The sequence below is a fragment of the Camelus ferus genome, chromosome 5, assembly GCF_009834535.1.
Source record: "Camelus ferus isolate YT-003-E chromosome 5, BCGSAC_Cfer_1.0, whole genome shotgun sequence".
Taxonomy (NCBI): Eukaryota; Metazoa; Chordata; class Mammalia; order Artiodactyla; family Camelidae; genus Camelus; species Camelus ferus.
Genome location: NC_045700.1, coordinates 21,472,753 through 21,491,772, shown reverse-complemented (window position 1 = coordinate 21,491,772; position 19,020 = coordinate 21,472,753). Strand labels below are relative to the sequence as shown.

Here is a 19,020-nt window from a genome sequence, read left to right as displayed (position 1 = left end):
AATTTTCTTCACTATTTCATACAATCCAACAAACACTTCACTACAACAAAATTTCAATTCAGATGGGGACTATGTCAAATTGTAATGCCATCACTGAATTGTAATTTCCACGGAGTCTCAAAAAACAGTGAGAAGGATTATCATTTCTTCCCATTGCTAAAGATCACATTTAGATACGGAGAGTCTGTTCATTAAAGATACCTCAAGCACATCTATGAAAATTACTCTCAAATTATTCATAAGTTTCTCCCTGCAGTTGTATAAGTTAGAGTGTATTGTTTCTTTATGTTTGTTTTATAATTCCCGAAGGTTCTCAAAGTGCTAATTCTATTCAGTTCTTTACTTTCAATTTCAGTTTAAGGAGCAAATAAATTATTCTTTGCCCAAGATCCATAAAATGTTGCTTAATTTTGGTAGGTGTAGAATCTTTTAGTATTATGAAGTTGGTAACTATTTTAGCTATAACAATGATTCCTACAGTCAGCTTTGACTTTATATATTGTGATAGTTTATCAAGTCACTACTGTAAATTTGAGTAAAATCTGTACTCAGGATCGTTTTATTTTGAGTATCTTTCATCGCTAATTTTGTTGCCATTCATCCAAGCCTCCTACATGGAAGTATTGCAAATTTAAAATAGGATCTACTTGGGCAAAAAAGAAAGAGAGAGACTTGCTTTTCAATACTGAGACCTTTTTCATGTTTTGTTTTATGTTAAGTATGGAGCTCTTTGTTATACTCCTTATACCTAGGGGGAAATACCATTTGATTTGAGATTAATATATTGTTGAATTAAATTTCTATTTGGTGAGATAGCATAGAGGAGAAAGTACAGGTCTGGTCTGCGTTTGCAAAGCCTGAGTACAGTGCCCTTATCTGCCACGTGACTGTGGGTCATTGATTCCTGAACTGCAGTCTTCATAGTTTTGAAAATTAAGACTAAATATGTTAGATGGTTGATTTGACCTACTTACCTGAAGTTATATTTATATTATTCATTTAGTACATTTTAAAGCAGATGGCTGTTAAATATAAGGTATATTGTACACGTTTCCTTCTATATTTGAACTCTGGAGTATGTCAAGGTAGATGACAAGAATCAGATTCAATAAATAAGCACATGCCTGTTTTAGCTCCTAAAATGCCGCCTTCACAGTGTAATATCCCCAAAATTGTCACAAATGACTGACTAGACATTGTAAGTGCATTAGTAATGCTAAAATTTCTCCTCAAAAAGTTAAATGAAGCAATATATTCTACCTCTCAGTTAAAATAGTTATTTTATTTTTAATAATGTTTTAACACAGTGTCCCTTAAATATTTAAAAATCTTAACATAGTGATGTTTTTTTTTTCATGCCTGCTTCAACCTAGTTTTAACCAATAAAACATTAGTCGGATTTCTTGCTATGAAGTTTTTCCTTTCTGATTTATAGAGCTTGTAAATATGAATGAAAGTTTCTTCAGGATTAATGTATTTGGGATTCTAGCCACACCTCATGTTTGTCTGGTTGTAAAAGTCCAACATATTTATTTCACACAGCATTTTCAGGGGGAAAAAAATCAACTTTTAAAATAAATCAAAACAATATGCATAAAGGAAAGACATATTTTAATGTAGTTGAAGTATCATTTTTCATGGATAAATAGTACAAAATATGAATGTAGGTCTTTGCTTTTTCTCTGCACTTTCACTTTCTCTTCTTGCGTATGATCACTCATATATTTATATGTCTTTAAATATGCACAGAATACACACCCATTTTTGCCTGAGTGAATCAGGGATTGCCATATTTTTCAAAACTTTAGTCATTGCTGTTATCTGACAGTTAAATAAAAACTTCACTGGGCATAACTTCAAAAGAATGGATCTGATTTATCTGACAGCATGAATTTCTGTATTGTAATACAAATATTTGTTGAATGAATAAATGAAAGCAAGCATGGATTTTATACCTGCTTTTTTCAACATTTCATTTTTTGGCATGAAGTTTCATTTCAGTATACTTTGGATTTTCTTTCTATATCTAGTCCTTCCACATTACATTTGTATTGCAGGATTGTTAAAATAAAAATGTTTGCTTTGTATGAATTCATGTTTTAAGATGACTTCACAAGATAATTTATAAAATTCAAACTGGTATAGCTACGTTTAGCAGTCTAAGTGGACAGAATTGAGAATTATGAGGCATTCTTGTGAGCATTCATAAAATAAGTATTTAAATAAATTTAAATCTGTTTATTAATACACATTTTAATTTTATTTTAAAATAAATACTTTCATTTTTGAAGTTTTCTGGTTACCTAGTAGTCCTGTAGGTGTAAAAGTTACTAAGGAAAAAGAGCACTGTCCTCCTTAAGCTTAAAGTCCAGTGGGAACAAAATTATTAAAAAAAAAAAAAAGGTAACATGGTAGAGAAATACAAGTGCAAATTTGCAACTCTAATTCATGCGATGAAGCAGAGTACATGGCACAATAATCAGAGAACACAGAAGGCTTCTTGAAGGAAATAATGTTTGAGATATCAAAACCAGGAGCAAATTAAGCAAGTAGGTTGAAAACAAGCATTTCAGACAGAGAAGCAGCATGTACAAAAGGTATTTTGGTAGGATTTTGAATTGTTACTTGTGATTTTCATGAATGGTTAAATATTTTTTCGATAGTAAATAATTATTGCAAACAAACACATTTGTATAACGATTTTTTAACGGTATTTTTGTTCTGTTTGTATGTTATTATTAATAATATGCATTTTGTGTTTATCTGCATATTACTATAAATCAACAATTTAATTTCAGCTACTTGTTTTGGACTGAATGGGGACAGATGCCCTGCATTGGAAAGGCTCGCTTAGATGGCTCAGAGAAGGTTGTCCTCGTGAGCATGGGAATAGCATGGCCGAATGGCATCTCCATTGACTATGAGGTCTGTTGGATTTCTTAAGTATTTAAAGAGCATTAACTGCCAACTTGCGTTAGTCCACTTTAAGTGTTCTCTTATTTTCTTTATAAAACAATCAAAAACAGCTTGTAATATTACTTTTCAATCGATCTTTAGGAAAATAAATTATACTGGTGTGACGCTCGTACAGACAAGATAGAAAGAATCGACCTTGAGACTGGCGGAAATCGCGAGGTGGTGCTGTCAGGAAGCAACGTGGATATGTTCTCCGTTGCAGTCTTTGGGGCTTACATCTACTGGTCTGACAGGTAATTTATTTTTTCATAAGTCTTGGAGTCTCAAAATGTTATTTTAGTGCCAGTTGCTTTACCCTTGTAGGATTAGCCATTTCTTAGCAAGGTCACAGAAAGGATCTCACAAAGCCATGTAATTTCCAGAGAAAATGCAGTCACTCTTGCTATTCCAGGCTCAACCATTTCAATGTCACAGACTAATGTTGGTTTCTTTCCCTTCTGCTGAGCCATCTGTTATTTTCAGCTTAAATAACTGGCTTGATTTGAATTAGTTAAAGATTGTTGAACATGTATGTTCATCTTCTTGGCAGAGCACATGCCAACGGGTCCATCAGAAGGGGCCACAAGAATGATGCCACAGAAACTGTAACGATGAGAACAGGTCTTGGAGTCAACCTGAAGGAGGTTAAAATCTTTAACCGAGTAAGAGAGAAAGGTCAGCACTCTTATATGATAAATACATTTTATGTCATTTCTTTCTCTTATTTTTTAACATTTATTTATCAAACTGAAGTTAGGGGTTAATTCTTATATGAATCAAAAAACCTCAAGACCCTATTTTTCTGTGTCTAATTTCCTACAAAAATCATACAATAGCCTGATGAAATGCATATATAATAGCTCGTGCACAGATATTTTTGTCTAGGACAGTGCATGTATTTGGACATGTTATATACCTGGTGTGTCTTCAGCATAGGTTTAGACTAAATAGTAAAGAAACATTTGGTAAATATACATATTCAAGAAAGTATACAAAGCACCACTAAGATGCTAGAGAGTAAAAAGCAATCAAATTGGTTTTTTCTGATTATATTTTAAAATATAAAATGATTATGGCTCCAGAAGGTTGCTATTAGTGTGAAATATGTCCAAAGTCATCATTTTAAAAAAAATACGTGTTTTGAAACAAATATGATGATGATTTGGGTATCTTTTAATGTCACTTCCATTAAGATAATGTCCATTTTAAATGTCTATTAAAGTAAATTGTAATTAATTTTCTTGACATCAAAGGAAGGTATAATAATTTTGGAGATGATGATGGATTCATGGAGAAGAATTAGTGTGATGTAGAAATCCTAATTGCATATTACATCTTCACCCAAAACTGAAATAAAAACCTTATGCCCAATATAGTTAGGATGTTAGGCACATTAGTGTCATCAATTTGATACCTTATATATTTCATAGACACAGAGTTTAAAGTCGTGTATTTTTTGTGTGTAAGTTCATGTTTTGAGTGAATCAGTTACTTGTGCCGAAGATTTATAATGTAAAAACCTATTGCAATCTCAGTATCAAGTTTCAAAGAAGAGTTACACATCTCAACTGGCTGATTAAAGGAAATATTTAATGCTTCTTTTTGGCTGGTCAGGGAAGCAGGATAATGTGATCTAGAAATAAGAAATCCAAGGTTTTAAGCTGGAATGAAAGCAGTACTTTAGAGGGTATGAATGTTCACTGATTAGTCCAAAAATTAGGAATAAAAACCTAGATATTCAACATTAACTATTTAATATTTTTATAAGAGGAAACTACCTGAAAAACAAAAGGAAAAACACAAACATACATGTGTGTATCTTTTTTCCTATCCCTAGGGACCAATGTTTGTGCCAAGGACAATGGGAGATGTCGGCAACTCTGTCTTTATCGAGGAAATGCCCGGAGAACTTGTGCTTGTGCCCATGGATATTTGGCAGAGGATGGAATTACTTGCCTAAGGCATGAAGGCTATTTGCTGTATTCAGGGAGAACAATATTAAAAAGTATACATCTTTCTGATGAAACCAATTTAAATTCACCAATAAGGCCATATGAAAATCCACGTTATTTCAAGAATATCATCGCCTTGGCCTTTGACTATGATCAAAGAAGAAAAGGTACCAACCGAATCTTTTACAGCGATGCACACTTTGGAAATATACAGCTTATTAAAGATAACTGGGAAGACAGACAAATCATCATTGAAAGTAAGTATAACAATTTATTTTTCAGTAGTTTGGTGGAAACAGGTGTCATTTGGCTTAGTAGAGAAGTTTGAGGGGTCACTGCATGAATGCAACTGTATCCAAACCCCTAAAAGTCAAAGGAGCAATTAATGGCTAGCATGTACAGCATATGTAATTATTAGTTTCTAATCATGGAACTTTCAGTATATTCCTTTCTGTTTCTTATAAATGCGTATTAAAATTCATGGAAAATATGTTTTCAGTATAAAACTCACGAATCTTATTTTCTTCCAGTGGATGAAATTATGTCTTTAAGAATATCTACCTAATTATATTCAGTGAATAGATTTCTCGTATTTTTATTTTCTTAAATACCAGAGATTACTTTTGTGTGTGTGTATAAATAGATATAACAGTCTTAGTGAGAGAATGTTATTAAAGAAATGGCCTAATATTTAAAAAATATTTTTAATATTTTATGGGACAATGACCCAAACATAATATTGTGTGGGTTATCTACATAATTTAAAGAAGCCACTTTCCTGTCATCTGTTTTCAAGGATTTTCTTCATATTCTTCACGCAACATCTCTCTCTTTATCTTTATGTGGTTTCCATATATTCCCCACTTTTCCAATTTCACTATACTGAGGTCAGTCTTTTTCATTACTTTTTAAATTGCAAAATATACAAATTTATTTTAAAGTGTTCAAGTAATATAGATTTAAAAATGAAGTTTCTGCCTCATCACTGCAAGATCAATTCCATTTACTTGCTTATAAGTGACGGGGGTTGTGCCTCCAGAATTTTCTTTATACATGTGAGTATATTATTTGTAGTTGCAAAAATGGAATGCTCCTATATGCAGTGTTCACTGCTTTTTTGACTTACAGTATATCTTTAAGAGCTTTCATTTCAGTACCTAAGGCTCTGTCTTTTATACTTTTGAAAGCCTGTATCTATCCTAAGGATAAACTAATTTATTTAACCATTTTCTTGCTGACAAACATTTAGGTTGTTTTTGGTGTCTTACTACCTACAGTGTCACAATGAACATTTGTGGATACAAATATGTTTCTTCATACATGTGTTTCTTTAGCTTAAAATCCTAGAAATAGAATTGCAAATCAGTGTTTTTAATTTTTTATAACTGTTCAAATGTCTCTCCCAAAAGACAATATCAATTTAACATTTTCAGCAACTGTTTATAAAAATACCTATTTTTCCCACGCTTATGCCAACAATCATCTTATCATTTTTATTAGCTGATGACTGTCTAATATGTAAAAAAGTCAACTTACATTAATAGACATTTACCTGGTCCCTAGTGAGATCCAGCATCTCCTCATAGGTTTACTCATGTGAAAAACAGGTATTTTACATCAAACTTTGTATTGTACGTTGCCATCCCAGGCAAGGCCTGCTACTGTTTATTTTGTTCTTTCAGTATTTATTATCCTTCACAATTCTTTTTGCCTATTCAAATCCCACTCAGCCTTCCCAAATGAGTTCAAGTTTGCAACTTCAGGCATATACAGATAACACATACTTATTTCTTTATTCTCTAGGTTACTTGCTGATAATTTCATGCCAATCTGTAAATCCTATCACATGCCACTTTGGCTGCCCTGCGTATGTGTGTGTATGTGAAAATGCAGCTATAGCTGTACTAGTCATAGGGTGCACGTATATCTGAGACTGGTTGATTCTTTGGGTAGATCTCTGTGAAGTTTACATTCTAATACTCTTTGGTCCTCCATTTTCCTAGACTGATACAGTTCAGAGATTGGAGGTGCTCACATGGCCTCCATAATCTAGTAATTAACTTATTTACTTTCTGTGCTCTAGAGTCTTTGTCAGGCACCCTGGATGTAAAGATGACTGTGAGTCTAGAGACTTTCAGAAGTCGCAGTTTAAGAAGAAAACTACCAGTAAACAAACATTGAAATTTAATAGAATCCATAAGATACTAAAGATCCATAGTGGAGGATGCCACTGAGGTGAGGAAATTTAAGAGATTAATAGGAGTCTGTCAGCTGATTGAGCCCGGTGAGGAGGAAAAGAGGGGGAAGGATTCTAAACCTGTGGTCTTCAGGTGTGGTTCCTGGGGATCTGAATACATGGTCAAGGAGTCTATGAGATCAAAACTATTTTTATAATAACACTAGTGATTTGCCTATTTTTTTTTTTTTTTAACTGTGTTGACATTTGCGACAATGGTGCAAAAGCCATGGTGGCTAGATTGCTGTGACCTTAGCACTAATCAAGACAGTAGCACCAAACTGTACTAGTAATCACTGTATTTTTCACTGTCACTTAAGAGCAGGAATAAGAAAAGAGCCAGTTTCATTTAAGAACATCCTTAAAGACAGAATAAAGAAATTAATTTCATTAAATGTTGGCCTTTCAGTACACATCTCTAATTTTCTGTGTGATGAAATATACATAAGTCACTTCTGTTGCACTCTGAAGTATAATGGTTGCCTGAAGGAAACCATGTATTTCTGTCATTTAAAAAAAAATTTAGAACTTCTTTTTGTACAAAATTTGTTTACTTATTTTGGGAGGGAAGTAATTAGGTTTATTTATTTTTAATGGAGGTACTGGGGATTGAACCCAGGACCTTGTGCATGCTAAGCACGTGCTCTACCACTGAACTTTGCCCCCACCATTTCTGTCATTATTTGACTTCATGCTGCTTTCGAAGAACATCATTTTTTACTTGAAAGAATAAAGAATAAATTATGGTTACTCAAACCTTGGTATGTGGCAGAATGAATACAATGAGTCTGTCACTACAAAGAAAATGACCTACAGTAATTGTTGCAAATAATAAAAATCAAGCTTTCAAGTATAAATTAAAATTTGGAAGATATGTATCCACCACGAGAAGCTTAAAAGCTTCCCAATACTTAAGGGCTTTTCTGATGAGATGGATGGTGACATTACTAGTGTGATTTTTTGGGTATTGCATGCTGATATTGTCAACATTTGGAAGATACGCATAACTTAGGGAACCAGGATTTTCCAAATGACATGATAAAATCATGCCTAGGTAAATGATCCATTCAAAGTATGGTAAACCAACAAATTTTAATGCAATAGGGTATGAAAAGTACATCATTATGGTTTCTGATGCCACACTGAAACTAACTTTTAAGTAACTACCACTTGTCGTATGTTGTAGTATAAAAGTATTTCCAGAATTATCTGAAAAGGCTAAAACCCTGCTCCCTTTTCCAACTTACTAGCTCTGTGAAGGTGGGGAGGATATAGCTCAATGGTAGAGTGCATGCTTCACATACACAAGGTCCTGGGTTCAATCCCCAGTACCTCTGTAAAAAATAAATAAATAAAAACCTAATTACCTCCCCCAACCAAAAAAACATAGCTATATGAAGCTGGATTTTTTTTTTTGCATATATTAGCTACAACAACACAACAGATTGAAGAAGTAGATGTGAGAATCCATTATCTTCTAGTAATCCAGACATTACACAAATTTATAAAATGATAAAACAATAGTCTTATTTAAAAAAAGTTATTTTGTAGAAGATGCTATTGATATGCAGTCATTTCATTTTTATTTTTAAAAGAAATTAATACATATTTAAAACAAATTTTCAGTTTAAATTTCTAGCATGGTAATAGCTATAGACATAATTAAATACACAAAGTTTTGCTGGTGTCTTCAGTATTTTTTGAGTCTAAAAGTCCTCAGGTCAAAAAGATTGCAAACTATTCTTCTAGACTATGGACTTAAAAAATTTTAAGTCTGAACCTGTGGAAAAGCACAGAGTGGACAAGGACTGAAACATCATTTGGTGTGATTAGAATATGGTTATATAGCATGATTTAGTTGAGATCTTGAGTCCTATAAAGGAGTCAGAGATGGAAGGATTTGGTTGGCCAGGTGTTGAAAAGAAGTTTTATTGAGATATAATATACATACCATACAATTCATTCATTTAAAATGTACAATTCTTAACCTTTAAAATTAGGTTAAAAAATATAAAACATAATATTTGCCATTTAACACTTTTAATTTTGCAATTCAGTGACTAATTACATTCATAATGTGCAGCCATCACCACTATTTCCAAAATATTTTTTATCTCTTTAAAGAGATAAAACTGTTTAAGCAATTACTCCTCATTTCCCCTCCCTGAATTCTCTGGTAATCATGAATCTGTTTTCTTTCTCTATGAGTTTGGCCATTGTATATATTTCATATAGGTGGAATCATACAATATTTGTTTTATTGTGTGTGGTGTATATCACTTAGCATATTTTGAATTACTTGGCATATTTCACTTAGCATAATATTTTGAAGGTCCATCCATGTTGTAGCACGTTATCAGAAGTCCATTCTTCTTTTTAATGGCTGAGCATTGTTCTACTGATGTATAGACCACATTTTATTTATCCATTCATCTCTTTATGGACACTTGGGTTGTTTCTACCTTTTGATTACTGTGAAAATTGGCTTACTAATATCCAAGATAAGAAGTTTTGATTTTGCAAGGTACATATATAATAGGATTTTTTGTTTTATGAGTGTCACTCTATGATGTATTGATGAAATTTAAGGCCCATGACTGACTGAAGGCAGAAATGCCATAGGAGCTTGTTGCCATTTTACAGGTCCTGCTTCCACAGTGGTTAATTAAACTGGAAAGAATGTAATCAAAGCGTACGTACAACCAAGCCATTCTAATCCTTCCATTCAAAATCAAAGTGAGTAAAACCAATGACATATTAGTGCCTGTAAGTATAAACTCACATGTGTAGTAAAGAAGTGAAACACAATGTCCAGGACTTTGGAATCAATCAAGTAAGGATTCAGACCCCAGTTTGCTCTTTATTTCCTCTGTTATACTGTCAGTGTCCTCACCTATAGAATGGGAAACCAACTCCTAAATGTTTTCGTTAAGATTTTATGAGAAAGGGTGTGTAAAGGGCTTAAAAATAAGTGCAATTTTATCTAATTTAAAACTTTAAATTACTGTATTTATGACACTTTTGTGGAAATATTAGAATAGGTATCTTTGTCTTAAGTTATTTTTAGAATATGAATTACGGTAGTTAAACAATCAGAAATAATTATAATTACAGATATGAGGTAGTATATTAAGATCAGAGTAGAATTTTAAAATTAAGATTAGTCTACATTGATAATATACATGAACTTTTCTAAATACTCTTCTTACCACTGCAAACCCCAACCAAAAAGTTGCTAATTTGTTTAACCACTGCAGTTCTCTCGAAGTTTTAGAGAATTTGTAGTTTGATTTGCCAAACCAAAAATAAACCAAAATCAAACCCCTCCCCCCACCAAAAGGAGTTAATGGTACACACACACAGACACATACATACACACACACACACACACATATAATTGAAGTATAATCAGTTTACAATGTGTCAATTTCTGGTGTACAGCATAAGGCTTCAGTCATACATGAACATACATATATTTGTTGTTATATTCTCTTTCACCATAGGTTACTACAAGATACTGAATATAGTTCCCTGTGCTATACAGCATGAACTTGTTGTTTATCTTATTTTTATATATTGGTTAGTATCTGCAAATCTCGAACTCACAATTTATCCCTTCCCACCTCCCTGCCCTGCTGGTAACCGTAAGTTTGTTTTCTATGCCTGTGAGTCTTTTTCTGTTTCGTGAATAAGTTAATTTGTTTTTCTTCATTTTTATATCCCACCTACAAGTGGTATCAAATGGTATTTTTCTTTCTCTTTCTGGATTACTTCACTTAGAATGACAATTTCCAGGTCCATCTATGTTGCTGCAAGTGGCATTATTTTATACTTTATTATGGCTGAGTAGTATTCCATTGTATAAATATACCACAACTTTATCCAGTCATCTGTCAGTGGATATTTAGATTGTTTCCATGTCTTAGCTGTTGTAAATAATGCTGCTGTGAACATCGGGGTGCATGTATCTTCTCAAATTAGTTTCTCTTCTGGCTTACTTCACTTAGAATGATGATCTCCAGGTCTGTCCATGTTGCTGAAAATGGTATTATTTTATTAATAGCTGAATAGTATTCCATTGTGTAAATATAATACTACTACTTTATCCAGTCATATGTTGATGAACATTTAGGTTGTTTCCATGTCTTGGCTGTTGTAAATAGTGCTGCTATGAACATGTATCTTTTCACATTAGAGTTCCCTCTGGATATATGCACAGGAGTGGGATTGCTGGATCATGTGGTAAGTTTTTTTTAGTTTTTTGAGGACTCTCTGTACTGTTTTCCATAATGGCTGCACCAGACTACATTCCCACCAGCAGTGTAGGAGGGTTCCCTTTTCTCCACATCATCTCCAGCATTTATTGTTTGTGGACTTTTTGATGATGGCCATTCTGACTGGTATGAGGTGATACCTCATTGTGGTTTTGATTTGCATTTCTAATAATTAGTGATATTGAGCACTTTTTTCATGCTGGCAGACATAAATACAAGTAAGATGTGAAATTCATTTTTGTCTTGGTATTCTAGGTGGTTTTTTTTAGAGTTTTTTTTAAATTTAAGTATAGTGGACATTACAATATTGTTTCAGGTGTATAACACAGTAATTTGATGTTTATACACAATAAGTCTAGTATCTATCACTATACAAAGTTATTAAAATATTTGTAACTATACTCACTATGCTGCACCTTACATCCCTATGACTTATTCTATAACTGGAAGTGTGTACCTCCTTGACTCATTACACCCAACCCCTCACCCCCTCCTTTCTCACAGCCACCAATTCGTTATGTCTTTTAGATTCCACACAAAAGTGAAATCATACAGTATTTTTCATTTTTAAACTTATTTCTCTTAGCAATAACTCTCTAGTCCCCTCAGTGTTGCAAATGGCAAGATTTCATTCACTTTTATGGCTGAGTGATATTGTATATATATGTATGTTCTGTATGTATAATCTATGGACACTTAGATTGCTTCTATATCTTGGCTATTATAATGTTGCAACAAACTTAGAAGTACATCTTTCTTGTAATTTTTATTTTGTTTTCTTTGGATAAATACCCAGGAGTGGAATTGCTGGATCATATGGTAGTGTACTAATAATTTTTTTGAGGAATCTCCATACTGTTTTCCATAGTGGTTGCACCAATTTACATTACCACCAACACTGTGTAAGGGTTCCCTTGTACTACATCCTCACCAACACTTATTTTTGTCTAGATGATAATAGCTACTCTGACAGGTAGGAGGCAATATCTCTTTGGGGTTCTGATTTGCATTTCCCTGAGGATTAGTGATATTGAACAACTTTTCATGTGTCGACCGTTTGTATATCTTCTTTGGAAAAAATGTCTATATAGTTTCTGTGCTTTTTAATTGGACTTTTAAATACCAAGATCTATGATTTTTTTAAAATATATTTTGGATATTGACTACTTATCAGGTATATCATGTGCAAATATCTTCAATTCAGTAGGCTGCCTTTTTGGTTGATAGTTTTCTTCACTGTACGAAAGCTCATTAGTTCAATGTAGTGCTATTTATTTATTTTTACCTTTGTGGCCCTTGCCTGAGGAAGCAGAGACCATGCTAAGACCATAGTCAAATAGTGGACTGCCTGTGTTCATCAGCAATATTGGCCTGTAATTGTCCTTTCTTATAGTGTCTTTATAGTGTTTTGGTATCAGTAATGCTGACTTCATAGAATGAGTTTAGAATTCTTCTTTCACCCCTTTTTTGGGGGGAAGGGGATAATTTGAGAAGGTTAAGAAGTACCAGACCTTTAAAGAAGAGGTGAAATTCACCAGTGAATCTGTCTGCTCCTGGACTTTTGTTTGTTGGGAGTTTATTATTACTGATTCAACTTCATATTAGCAATTGGTCTGATCAGATTTTCTGTATCTTCTTTAGTCTTGGAAGTGTATGTAGGAATTTATCCATTTCTTCTAGGTTGCTCAGTTTGTTGGTGTATTAATTACTTGTAGTAAACTGTTATCTTTCATATTTCATAAATTGTAAGGTTAGACTGGGTTCTTTCTTTCCTGAGGTTAGCCCGTATCACTGTAAACTTCCCACTTAGAACTGCTTTTGCTGCATCCCATAAATTTTGGATTGATCTCAAGGTGTTTTTTAAATTTTCTCTTTGATTTCTTCAGTGGTCCACTGGTAGTTTAGCCTCCACATGTGGTTTTTTTTCAGATTTCTACTTGTAAATTATTTCTAGTTTCATAACAGAGAAATGCTTGATATGATTTCAGTCTTCTTAACTTAATAAGACTAGTTTTGTGACCTGACATGTGATTTGTCCTGGAGAATTATTCCATGTGCACTTGAAAAGAATGTGTATTCTGTTTTTGGATGGAATGTTCTCTAGTTACCTGTTTGGTTCAAATGACGCATTAGATCAGGTGGACCTGTGGTTCGTTACTGATTTTCTGTCTGGATGATCTATCCATTGAGGTAAGTGGTGTGTTAAAGTTTCCTATTATTACTATATTACTATCAGTTTCTTCTTTATGTCAATATTTGTTTTATGTATCTAGGTGCTCCTAAGTTGGGTGCATAGATAGTTGTAACTGTTTTATCCTTGTTTGATAGCTTTATTATATGATGCCCTTCTTTGTCACCTGTTATAGTTTATTTTGCCTGGTATATAAGTGTTTCCATTTACATGGAATATCTTTTTCCATTCCTTTAAGTCTGTTTGTGTGTCTTTAGATCTGAAACAAGTCTCTGGGAGGCAGTATATATATATAAATAAGTGTGGGTTTTAGCCACCAAAGCACACGGCAGAAGAAAGGATTATTCAAGACTATAGCAAGTCAAGAGAGGTGAAAGGGAGTGAGAGCCCAACTCCGAGACCCCCCTTAGATTCTCAAATTTATTGAACAGGATCTTTAAACAATCAGTGAGACACGTCTTTGGAATTTGAACAGAGCAAGACATAAGTCAAATCTTAAACAATTTAAGTAAAAGGTTAATAAACTGTTTCTAGGTTAAGATATGCTAAGAGATAATGAAAGGGCTGGGAGGCACAGGAATCTCATGAATCAAAGACAGCGTGTTCTAGATAAGTGAAGCCTGCCCTGCTGTTCCCCCCCTCACCGCCCCGTGCAGTGAGGCCCTACAACTTATTAACCCATGACTGTGCTCCCACATGTCCCCCTTTTTTGTTTAAGTTTTTATCGGGAACTCTTGATTGGAGATCATCAGATTTTGGCGCTTTGAGGCAGTAATCACAGAGAAGATCAATTTGCAGACCATAGAGAAAACAAAAAGGATTAACAAGTGAAAAGCTCCAATAATCCAAATAGGTAGGTTGATGCTGTGAAACTAATGGGTGGGGTTTAGCCATTTTAAATTATCAGACATTTCTTGTTCAACATTTGATAGTTTCCTTTTGTGTATAAAGCAGTTGTTCATGTAACTGGGTAGACAGAGCGTCTGTTGGACTGAAGGTTAGAGGAGAATGCTCCCTGTAAATGCCTTTTAACCAAATCCCAGGAATGTTGGGATTTGGTTATAGAGCAAGGGGGTGACACATATTTTGTCATGGTGCCAATCACACACTGTGTGTCAGTAAGGGCTTGTTGTATCTCCAGGCCATTGAAGAGATGCTTCAACTGCTTGTAATCTTTGCATAATGCCATTATCTATTTGGGTTTGAGCAAGCATAGCAGGAGTAATGATATCATGACCTGATTTACAATTTTTGCTGTGTGTATAGATTTAGAAAGGGAAACTGTGGCTATTAGGAGACCAGACCCTAGTCATCTGATAGTGATTTACAGGTGGAGGGGTCAAATGATTGGACGGAATGTCTGCATCTGCTGCTGCAACAACAAAGGTAAGGTTGGCCTTTTGATTATCAGTTTTGGGGAGATAATATAAATAGGTCCAAGATTTGATAGACAATTAGGTGTATATAGATGGTTGTAAAATATACTGGAGGAAGGGGAGAAAAAAGAGAATCGTTTAGAATTAACCAATCATGTTGTTCCAAAAGGTGTTCTTGAGCAGGGAGCCAAGTGCCTCCTGCTCACCGGGTGTCACTGCTGCTTAGAGGAGGATCAGCGTCCCACTAGGAAACAGGTCTGTAGAGAGGAGGGTTGGTAATGTGTGCCCAGTATAAATGGGCTTGTGCTGAGGGAATAAAAAGAAAAAGAGCAGGAATGGTTTTGTGAAACCTTAGTTTTGTGATACCACCGCTAAGTACGCTAAGAACCTGTTCTCCGGAGTGGGAGGTGCTCCAACCCATTGCATGACTTCAGTGGCTTCTTGATTGAGTTTTTTAAGTTGTCCCCAGGTCACATCTGCAGCTTTAGCCGTTCTCTGACAGGGGTTTCACTTGACAGTCTTGGAGGGAGAGATTGACCATCTAAGGAAGAGGACTGAAGGACTGATCTCTCCTGCTCATGGTAGGGCTTGACAGAATGGGCAGGGGTCCAGTGTGGTCCTGTAGGTAAGAGAACACAATCATATCTTCGTCCCCAGGTGACTAAGTCATAAGGTCCTTCCCAGGAATTGTTTTCATGTGTCACATCTTTACTAATACTTTTGCTCTTATAGAGGCTGCTGATATATTAAATGGCAATCTGCCACTGTGAGGCCTTGAGAATTGCAATTCAGAAAATTTAAAGTATATACTGCTTTGTGTAATATATCTGAGAAGGACATACCAGGTGTATTCTCCCTTTTTTGTTTTTTAATCTGAGATTTTAATGTAGAGTGAGTATGTTCTATAATGGCTTGTCTGGGGGGATTGTGAGGGATACCTGTAGTATGCTGTAATTCCCAGTTTTGACAGAACAGTTTGAATTTGGAGGCGATGTATCAGTTTGTCAGATTTGATTGGGCTTCAGGCCACAGGGATTAACTCCCCAAGACTTTTGTCCTCCAGATAATGATTGACAACCTGGACAGGCTGAAATGATTTGTTTTGCTTGAGAAAGTTAACTGGAATTGTTTAACAAGAGACTTATAAAAAACTATGTAACCAACAAAGTGATCTGCAATGGCATTACCAGTGGTTAAGGGACCAGGTAAATTTGTATGAGATCTAACATGTGTAACAAAGAGAGAGTGTTGTCGTTTGTCTATAAGAGACTGGAAAGGAGGGAAAAATCAGTTAATTCTTTGATGGAGGCTTGTTCTATGTTTTGAATAACATAAACTACGTATTGTGAATCAGCGACCAGGTTAGCAGGCTGGTGAGAGAAATGGTGGAGTGCCGTAATGGCAGCCTTAAGTTCTGCTCTTTGTGTAGAGGCTTGTCCTGTAGAACTTACCTTGTGCCATTTTTGGTCAAACCAAACCATGGCAGATTGTTTTTTCAGAGCCGTCAGTGAAGACGGTAATAGCACCATGAATAGGTGTAGACACAACCTTTTGAGGTATAGTGACATTAATAAGGGCTAATTGTTGCAGTTATTTATCAGAGAGCAATGAATATATATATTGTCCTGTAAAGTCAGCTATCGTGGCCTGAAAATCTAGAGATTGTGTAAATAACGATTGGAGGCCCTCTAGAGAGACTCCTTGCTAAATTATATCTGGGTTGTAACCAGTTAATTGTTGACAACAGTATCGGCCTTTATATAGTAGAACAATAAGTGGTATGAAGTAAGAGTTTTTTTAAGGGACTGAGAGAGAAATATCCATTCTAAACGCTGAATACCATCAATTAATTGTCTTAAGAACCCTGTCTGGGTACGGAAGGTAGGAAGTGGAAATAAGTAGGATAGCCTGGTTGCCTTCTGTGCAACTGCCGCTGTTGGATGGCCTCTTCACTGAGAGCTATTTGATTTTTAGCTTTCGAAGTCAAGCTTTGGGGAGAATCTAAGGCATTATCTCCCTTGAGGATATTGAATAAATTGGAAAGTTGTCCCATAGTAATTCCCAAGATAGGGCGGATCCAATGAACGGCCCCTAAAATTTTTTGAAAATCTAATGTGTGTAAGTGTGTAGTGTCCAAGGTAACAGGCTGAGACTGAATAGTTCAGCTGAAGACTATTTGGCCTAAATATTGCCCAGGTGTTTGAATCTGAATCTTTCCTGGAGCCATTTGAAGTCCTTGTTCTCAGAGAGAGATCTGCCAATGTTGATATACAGGAGGGAGTAGCCTTACAGGTGGGTAGTAAAGTTTGATGTACAAAATACTGACAAATTGTGGCACTATTAATTATTCCCTGTGATAAAACCCACCATTGATAACGAGCTAGGGGGCCTGATTGTCAGATTAAGGTAGAACGCAAAGCATTCACGGTCTTGTTCAGCTAAAGGCATAATAAAGAAGCAATCTTTGAGCTCGGCAACAATAACAGGCCAGTCTGCAGGAATTAAAGCAGGGTCAGGAAGACCAAGTTGTGATGCCCCCGCTGGCTGACGAATAGCGTTAATAGCCCGAAGGTCATGCAGTAATTGCCGTTTTCCTGACCTTTTAAGAACGGTAAAAACAGGAGTGTTCCAAGGGCTCATAGAGGGCTCGGTATGTCCAGCTTCTAATTGTTGCTGAACTAGTGAGGTAGCTTGAATAAGTTTCTCCTCTTTGAGGGGCCACCTTTAAAGCAGGTGTGAGAGTTTAGTGAGGGTTTTATTAAAGCCGCTAGTACTTGTGTGTTTTTGTGCCCGCATTTTGACAAGCTTTGAATTTAGCAATGTCTGGAGCTTGAGTCCGTATACAGGATAGAGCGGCTGGGCAATCAGCATTAGCATTTTCATAAGCCATTTATTGAAGTTTATCTGTCTGGAAATGCTTTGTTTTAGGCAATTAACAAAATCTGCATAGGGCTCGGTGGCTCCCTGTCTCATAGTGGCAAAGGAGGCACTCGAGACCAGGCTGCAATAGTGGAGCATTGTGGAAAAACTCTGCAATCTACCTGTGTTTGGCGTTGGACCGTTGGATACTGTCCAATGCCTTGAAGCGTTTCAGCCCTGATAGGAATGCCCAGATCAAAATTACATGTGGATTGCACAATCCAGCATGTTGTGCAGGGGTGAGCAGTTTTAACTAAGGCTTTCCAATCCCATGGAGTCATGGTATATCCAATTCCTATAGCCTCAATTATGCCTTTAGTAAGAGAGCTGTGTATGCCATTCTCAGCAATACTTCGTCTTAACTCCTTGAACACAGCAAAAGGGTGGGCTTCATGTCTAGGCAGCTGCCCAGGAGTAGCAATAACTGGGAAAGCATGAGGCCCTCCTTGAAACATTGTTGCATGACAGAAGGTTTCTCCATTTCTGTATTTTTTTACTATTTTAGCGGGAGGAGGCGGAAAAGGAAGATCATTTTCTACAAATGGTGGGGCAGAGGGCAGGGCAGGAGCAGGAAGGGGAAACATAGAGGCTGTAGGACCTAAACTCCAGGTTACTAATATATAGGTGGGAACCTTTTCCCCCGGTCATGTTTTCTCTTTAGAGTTCTTCCAGCTTGTTCCCATAATTCTAAATCTTGGTCTGGAAACCAGGGACAAATTTCATGCACGGTTTGAAGCAATTTAACTAGTTGGTCCTCAGATACCGTGCAATGGGCTGCTTTTAAAAGCTGTTGTAAGGTCCTAAGGTAAAGGAGTTGTTCTCTAGTCATTTGTTGGCCCATATTTAAAAGAAAAAGAGAGCTCTCCCTGAGTACCAGACATGTTGGCAGCTATCCCAAGAGAGGCGCTGCTGTCCCTTACCGGGATGAAGTGTTTTTGAAGTCCATACGATTTTCTTTTCTCTTCCTCCTGAAACGTGTGGTTTCTGCAGCTGAAGACTATCACATCAGGGTCACCACTTCACGGTGGGAGAAAGGATTATTCAAGTCAAGACAGGGAGAGGGAGCGAGAGACCCACTCCCCGGGACCCCCGCAGACTCTCAAGTTTACTGAGCACG

The 19,020-nt window shown here is 35.7% G+C and overlaps 1 protein-coding gene and 1 long non-coding RNA gene across 3 annotated transcripts in view; both read left to right on the top strand.

Annotated features, from left to right (window-relative positions):
* Positions 1-19,020, top strand: part of LRP1B (LDL receptor related protein 1B) — a 1,593,459-nt gene that overhangs the window by 1,165,194 nt on the left and 409,245 nt on the right. For both annotated transcript variants that reach the window (XM_032479383.1, XM_032479382.1), the window contains exons 38-41: positions 2,799-2,925; positions 3,058-3,209; positions 3,506-3,630; positions 4,793-5,164. In XM_032479383.1, the coding sequence (XP_032335274.1) occupies positions 2,799-2,925; positions 3,058-3,209; positions 3,506-3,630; positions 4,793-5,164 (776 nt within the window). The remainder of the gene's footprint in view (positions 1-2,798; positions 2,926-3,057; positions 3,210-3,505; positions 3,631-4,792; positions 5,165-19,020) is intronic.
* LOC116663602 lies at positions 13,318-15,721 on the top strand. Its single transcript, XR_004319822.1, has 3 exons — positions 13,318-14,461; positions 14,939-14,994; positions 15,154-15,721. It is a non-coding gene; the product is annotated as an uncharacterized LOC116663602 (long non-coding RNA).